The 7,771-nt window shown below is 38.1% G+C and overlaps 1 protein-coding gene across 4 annotated transcripts; it reads right to left on the bottom strand.

Moving 5' to 3' along the window:
• Positions 1-2,492: 2,492 nt before the first annotated feature.
• LOC148743070 (putative pre-mRNA-splicing factor ATP-dependent RNA helicase PRP1) lies at positions 2,493-7,404 on the bottom strand. 4 transcript variants are annotated; one of them, XM_088762385.1, is made up of 6 exons: positions 7,153-7,404; positions 6,546-6,804; positions 6,183-6,374; positions 4,977-5,250; positions 4,081-4,204; positions 2,493-3,260 (listed from the first exon to the last, which is right to left on the bottom strand). In XM_088762385.1, the coding sequence occupies exons 2-4, from the start codon at positions 6,658-6,660 to the stop codon at positions 5,099-5,101; spliced, it is 459 nt and encodes a 152-aa protein (XP_088618511.1). In that variant the 5' UTR covers positions 6,661-6,804; positions 7,153-7,404; the 3' UTR covers positions 2,493-3,260; positions 4,081-4,204; positions 4,977-5,098. The 4 variants fall into 4 exon arrangements, with proteins under 4 accessions (XP_088618511.1, XP_088618507.1, XP_088618517.1 ...); XM_088762381.1 differs by having other exon boundaries at positions 4,794-5,250; XM_088762391.1 differs by lacking the exons at positions 2,493-3,260; positions 4,081-4,204 and adding an exon at positions 5,961-6,075 and having other exon boundaries at positions 5,108-5,515.
• Positions 7,405-7,771: the final 367 nt, after the last annotated feature.

Genomic DNA, 7,771 nt, shown 5'->3' on the forward strand with positions numbered 1-7,771 from the left:
TTTTCATACTGGTAAGGCTATATTGTTTATATAACTTGCCTTTTTGTTTTTTTTTTGTTTGTTTTGTTTGTTTGTTTGTTGGTTTGTTTTTTTTTTTGTCAAAAAAAGCGCTCTTGTTATTGTTTTGTTATTGTTTTTTGTCCAAAAAAGCGCTCGTGTTCTTTTTTCAAGTTATTGCTCGGTTTCGTTGACAAGAAATTATGGAACATGACTTTAAAGGCGAACCGCCACTTTGCAAACCATAGTACACTCGCTACTCGCGAGTGAAAAATATTCGCGGCAAGCTAGTGTAATGCAGTGCTACAATTATTTACGATAACCTGATTACGCAGTTTATTTCATTTGAAACCGAAAACACTGTATCTTACAGTGTATCTTTCTTATCTCCTACAGTTGGACTCAATGCTCGTAGAATGGATGCAAGCTGTTGTGGATACCTTAAAAACAGCTGAGACGGCTCGTGTGAGGGTAACATGCCTCTATATGTCCATTGAAGGGAGAATTGTCTGTAAAACTGATTCAAACCAACTTCCTAAACGTTCCAGATCTTTGCCTCTTGCAGAAGACACAGTTGTTAATTACTGACGTAGGAGTTTCACTTGCTCATTGGTTTATGAAGAATAAATTCCTCTCATATTACAGAGGCACTAGAAAAGTACAGGGAAAATTTCTCTATGAGGCTAATCTCAGAGTTTATGAAGAGTTTACATTATCGTTTACGTACACGATGACAGAGGCTTGAAAACGAGAAAGACAGTCACCAGTTAAGTTAGTGTACAAAGTGTGATCACTTTTACTCCATGAAACTATGTTCTTTTAAATAGCTGCAATAATCGCAGAGGTTTACACGAGGCAATATACGATTCGAGACTTTGATAGCACTCAGCTCCTTCAAGGGGAGTACGGACAATATGTGAAAATAAGAATTAGTATCTATAAGTCCTTTTTTTCGCCTGGAGCACCTTGTGCTGATGAGGAGTATCTTGAGATCCGTGATGGTTATATACAGTCTGCCAATCTACTGGGTGTATTTTGTTGAAGGAACACTCCCTATTTTACTCGGTGATCCAGTGGACATAACATGTGGTTAAGATTTTCACCTCAGCATAGATACTGGTTTAAATGGGACTTAAGATATGAGGGAAAAGTTAGGAATGAAACAGGTAAGAAGTTTCAAGTTTAATTCTTTTTTGTTTTCTTATTTGTATAACTAATTACAGGAAGAGTAGTTTATAATTTGTATATTTGTTGATACATATCCTGTATAAATGTTGTTGTTATTACATGTAATCACTTTTTTCTGTGTTTTAGATTTTCTATGTGGTAATAAATTTCGCGCGATTAAATTCTGCGAGGATTTTTTATGCGCAGGTCTTTAACTCCGCAAATTTGAAAACTTTAATCCAGCTTCTAGATAAAAAATGCTGTTTGGGCGCGTATTCTCCTTCGTACAGAATAAGATATGTTACCCTAGTAACGATTTTGCGTAGATGTACTTAACTTTAGACACCGAGTCTTACACTCGATTGTCGGTGTAGGAAGATGAAGATATATAATTTTCGGTGTACAGATTTCGATGTCTCATTAGTTTTGTGTTTGTGCTTAGTTCCTACAAGCCTAAAAGAAGTTGCAGAGACTCAGTTTGTCCTGCTCAACCATTCTTCATCTTTATGGTGGCCAGCGGAAGGTAGACCGGCTCCTCGTATTGTCTGGAAAATGAATGGTACTGTTGTACAAAACAGCACTAGTGTGCGACTCCGAATCAAAGTTACTGGACAAAAAAGAAATACAAATACAGCTGCGAGGTGAACGAACATGGTCAGTTGAAGAGGATTAACATCAGTCTTGTTGTCGAGGGTAAGTTTCAAGTTAGATATTTACTTCAAGGGGAGCTCAGCTGTTGTTTATGCTTATGGTAACCTTACGATTTGTCTTACGATTATTTTGGGTCTAATTTTGTTTTTGAGGGAAATTGTCTATGATTCCATGTAAGGGTAATCTAATAAATGATATTCATGAAGTAAATCAATTTTAATTGCAGCAAAGTTTCATATCTCAAAAAAAAAAAAAAAAAAACTTGCTACAATATTTTAATGATTTTGCGTTTAATTACTACGCAGTTTACAGGTTACAGGTTGCTCTGAGAGTCGTTTATTCGTATCATTAACGAAAAGAGAAGTAAATGTAAAATAAAACTATGTCCATAACAGGCTTAGTGTAAAAAATTGTATTCCCTATCGGGGCCCCGAAGGCGCTACTTCGTACTTCCGGCGGATGTTTTTCGCTTATTTAACGTGTTCCTCCGTTTCCGGGGCCAAAGTGCTAAATAAACGTGTCTGCGATTTGCCATATTCAATGTTCAATGTCTGGCAAAATGTGTGGCGCAAAGCATTGGTGAAGATCAGTAACAGCTGCTTAAATTACCTGAAGATATCTGAAGTTTTCCCAAAGGTCTTCCTTTTAAACAGTTGAAAGTAACAACACAATGAAAGTGTGTTCCTTGGATTTTATTAAGCAATTTTTCAATTGTTTCATGTACCAAGGAGTGGGAAAAATTTCGGTTAAAGATCCCTGACCTGCAAATCAAGCCAGTTTGTAGAACTCAGATGCATGCTGATTACTTCACCCGTGAATGCCAAGAGGTAATGAACATGCAACTTCTTCTTGCCACATTATCTCCACTACTATCAGAAAACAGGTAAAGGGAATAACTTAACTAATGGGTGAAAACACTTTATTGATGTACAAGAATATTTAAAGCAGCTGAAAAGGAGAAGTTAAATCATTCTCTGGAGTTTCGAAGTTAACATTACAAAGACATTGAAAGCGATCGAAAGCTATGTACAGCAACAAGTTACAAATCAGAAACTAAAGGATTTAGGGAACAGGTTTTACTTGGAGCTGCAAACTGTTTAACATGCTTGGATGGCCTACGAGTCTTTTCTTGAATGTTGCTGTTTCTATGTCATTAGCTGAAAAAACTTCCGAGGAAAGATCTCAGGAAGCAAACAGAGGAAAAACAGAAACATATCTAGTTCTACTTTCAAGTTAGAAGAACTAAATCAAGATGATGGCATGATTTTCTCAGCAATAGGGCTTTTTACAAGTTCTCTCTTTCACATATTTTATTTTTTTCTTAATGAGGTTGTCCACAGTTCATTTGAAGTTTTATCTGTTTTTCTGTAAACTCTCTATAATCCTTTCCATGACACGCATGGCTTCACACACGGTCATAGTACTGGGGTGCAATCTTCACCAACCTATACAAAAATCAAGCAGGAAGCTTTCTTAAAATGTCTTACAATAGTCAATCAAGAGGTTCATAGGCTCTCCTGAGGTTTCCAAAAGGTCTCTTATGCATTCTAGGCTTAATTGATTCTATCCACTGTTCTAATGCACTCCTGTGTCAAGCCTACTGCAATAATGCTACATCTTGTTGTTCATGTAGTAAGCTGAACTATGATTGGTCTATTGGAGGGCAGACACATTTACCACAGCATAATTGAAAGTTCTTTACTTCATTATTATACAAAACAGACAGAATTCATGTTGCAGTGTGACTTTTCAATCATAGATCACAGAAGATGTGAAATTGTGGTAAGAACATTCAGTTACACACTCAGCAGTGCCAAGTGCTCCTCTCTTTGTTCGTACCACTATTTTGACTTCATCTGTCACCTATAACAGAACAGATGCATGGCGACATGGAATCTAATAGTTAAACAGACTGACACCACAGCAGAAGGTCTCCTTCATGGTGCAATAAGTGAGCCACCATAAAAAAAAGCTTGATGCATGATTAATAAAGTCATCTTGTTTGATACTGTTGTAACAGGTCTTGTACCTTTTACAAAAATGACACCTGACCTAAAAAATGGGCAAAAAAGAAACTAGATCCTCCTGGTAGGTCTTGATGAAAACAAAGATAACATCATCAATTGCCGGAGATCACAGTTGACCAAGATTCAGTTGAATTTGTTTTTGTTGCACTCGTGACAACATTTCACAGATCAGTCACAAAGGGTTATTGTGTAAACACCCCAAAACAATACACTCAAGAAACCCTTGAGTACCACTAACCTTACTGGTCAACCTTTCTTTCTGTACAGGTCCGAATGTAGCTCTTGGTGGTCAAAACAAACTCATTGTACCACACTCACTCAAGCTTGTGATCCAAACAAGTTGATAGATGCAGTTGTACAACCTAATGGTTGATAAAATAATAATTATAGTGAAGTAAATTTCAATTGACCTGCGGATAAAAATCAAGCAAGGGTATAATCCTTGCAGTTGTACTGGAGTTTTAAGAATTGATGAAAAGAAGCCTGGAAAAACCTCAGACTGATGGGATTTAATCCCATGGCTCCCAGGTACTATTTGGCCCAACTGACAACTGAGCTATGAAGCCACACATTTGGAGGGTTCCTTCCCATGGAGTTATCTGCTCTCAGTATGATGCTTCGGTGATCCTACACAATGACAAGTTCTTTTTTTGCTGTCAGTGATGTCAGTAGTTTAGCTTGTTACCAGTCCTTTAGTTGCTTAGCCTCAGCACCCCCTCATCACAAAGAAAATGGTGTACCCAAGAGTCTGGCAAAGACATCCGTCAATCTCCTAGTATATTAGCAAAATCTGGGACAGTTGGGAAACAGTGAAATTGCTGATTGGCTTGGATTTTCCCAGCATAATAATTATGAAAACAGGGCTTGATCAATGTTGTGCTATTACTATATAACCTATAGATACAGAAATTTTGTGCTGTAAGTAAAGGGAATAGGTAGGTAATGTCTCACATGGTTGTCTTTGACCGTCAGGTAGTGTCTAGACCTCTCCAAATGAGCCACCTACTCATCAGAACAGTAAAGTGGGAGGGATGGGTGGGTGGGTAGGTAGGATTTACAGATTTAATGGTCAGTGTCTGAAGTACTTCAAATTAGATCCCTGCATTAGTTTGGGGAACAAATGCCATTTCTCACCACTCTTCATTTTGGTAGGACATTCTGAACTCAAAGTACTTGTACACGAGTTGGCAGCATCAAAAGAGAACCTGTTTGTGGCCAAACATAATTTTACACTGTCCAAATTGCTGATGTAGTTTTCAAACACACATGAATCTGTTTAAGTCAGTGCTACGTCGTGCAAAGTTGAACCTGTCCATGATCCTGGTAAGTTGCTCTCTCACATTATCAGCCGATTTGAGAGAACGATGTTGGATAAAATTATCATAACACCACTGTGTATCTTCATGGTCTAAAAATAAGGATAAAAAAGTTTTGTTTGAAATAGCTAGGACATCTTTGGGCTTTGACTGTGTCAAGCCAGCCTACAAATAGCAAAGTACCCTTTTCAAGGCTGGCAAATCTCACAACCAAAAGTGAGTTCCCTTTCTTGGTCCTTGTAAACCCTGATTAGATCAGCAGAAGGATAAGAAGACATTTTGGCTAATCTTGCCTAAAACTACCTCAAAATCCCAGGAGACTGCAGAAAAAAAACTGCTCCAACTTCTGCACTAGAACTGAAACAAAGAGTTACATTATACTGGTAAATGCAATGTTACTCATGAACCTGAATTGTCAGATTATCTGCAAATAAGTTTAATCCTTTGACTCCCACGAGTGACCAAGACAGAATTTCTCGGCTTACAACTTCAATACAACAACAAGCAGACAAGTGATGAGAATAGAGAATCCAATGAGTTGATCCAATACCAAATTCTCCAAACTAACATTACAAGAATTGTGTGGCAGACAGTGAGAAGAATTATAAATGAGATCTTGGCAATGAAAAGTTTAAATTGAAATCTTCCCCAAGGAGAAAAAAAAACAAGGTTCCATAATGACTTGCACAGAAAGGACTAGGAGGACAAGATTAGTAGATGGTGTTTTTAGTTAACAGTGTACAAACAACAACATCAGAAAGATTGGCATACAATGTAAGTACGGGTTACAAGTCAAACTCACTTTGTTTGTATGCATGGGAAACATTCAGTAAGGTCAGGTGGTCTCCATCAATGTGAGCAAACTTCATCTTAGCTTCATTAGCTGCCTTCTTAGCTTCATTTGGTCTCATAAACACCTGAGGAATTAACAGACAGAGCCAGGATCATTCATAAATTATAATGATAACAATTTATCAAAAAGTATTTTTAAGTAAATCAACAGGTTGACTTGATATCTGTATACCTGATAACATGGCAGTAACGGAGAGAATTTCATTAGAACAGTTATGGTCACAACTGGCAATCACCATCTTGGCAAGTTGAGGGTCAAGTGGAAACTCTGCCATCATGGAGCCCAGTGATGTGAGGTCTCCATTGTCATCAAGGGCACCAAGATAGTTCAGCAGTTCAAGTGCTCTCATCAAAGTTTCTGGTGCTATCAAATTGAAAAAAAAAGAATGAAGTCTTAGCTTTCTTTGTTTGGTTTGTATGCAACCTTTTACTTGCAAGACTTTGAGCTATTCCTTAGAAAATGACACTTCTGGGAATCACCACAAATCAAGGGCTAATACACATGTACCAGCTTGCTCACAAGCAGTGAACCTACCAGGAGGATCCATGAAGTCAAAATGCACCAAGTCGTCAATGCCCAACTTCTTCAGCTGAAGCACCACAGTACCAAGGTTGGACCTCAGGATTTCAGGGTAGGTATTGTCTTGCATTTCAGTTTGATAAGCTTTCTTTGTGTACAATCTGAAACACTTGCCAGGACGTGTGCGACCAGCACGGCCAGCTCTCTGCTGTGAACTGGCTTTTGATATAGCAGAAACTAACAGTGACTCTACACGGATACGGGGATTGTACACCTATTATAGACAAACCAAAGACAAAATGACTTTACACTCGGTCAACCTGTTAAGGAACAATGATAAAGAACAATAAAATATATATGCAGAATTAGAAAGATGTAGATTTTTGAGCTTTGTAAGAAAAAGCAGTTGATATTTTTTTACCTTGTGACAAACATGGGACAGAGGAAAAGTTCTGAGACCTCACGAGGAATTGAACCTGCACACTGAATCTAATCGTCTGGGGTTGGATTCCTTAGGGGAACTCAGACTGTTTTCTTTGTCCCATGCTTGTTAAGAGACAAGAAAAACAGTAAAATACTTTGTGCAAAGTAGACAGTACTCAAATACTGAAGTAAGACAGACCTTCTGCTAGGAAAATCTAGGATCTCTGGCAAACACCACACCATCAATGGTAAGAGATGTTTCAGCAATGTTGGTGGACACCACACACTTGTGCCCAATGGCACCATTAGGGCGTTTTGCTGGAGGGGCGTCAAAGATGCACTGCTGCTGTTGCAGAGGAAGAGTTGAATACAGAGGGATGCAGCGGAACTTGCCTACTTCAGGGCCCAGGTTATCAATTTCCTTCTTCAGTCTCTTGTATGCTTCTTCAATTTCCTGACTGGGAAGAAAACAGTGAAATGTTGAAAGGCTACTTTCAAGTTAGTTTAACTTTGTTTAAAGTATATGCAAACTGTGAAAAATTAACACAATGCTCACGTTTGTTGCATAATGCCAGTCAGAAATGGATGGTCCATTAAAGCTAGGGTTAAATGGCACATTAAGTTCTAGCTTAAAGAAGTGGCAACTAAAAATCTTCTTAGTGTGAGATCGATCTTCACAGAAATGAACACTACTTAAGCAGTAGTGAAAATAAGGCCTGAGAAAAATTCACTTCACAGGTTTATTATGAACCAACACAATGACCAGCTCCTAGTTGGCTTGTTAGCTCAGTTGGTAGAGCATTGCACTGGTATTGTAG

Source organism: Stylophora pistillata, chromosome 1 (assembly GCF_964205215.1).
Source record: "Stylophora pistillata chromosome 1, jaStyPist1.2, whole genome shotgun sequence".
Taxonomy (NCBI): domain Eukaryota; kingdom Metazoa; phylum Cnidaria; class Anthozoa; order Scleractinia; family Pocilloporidae; genus Stylophora; species Stylophora pistillata.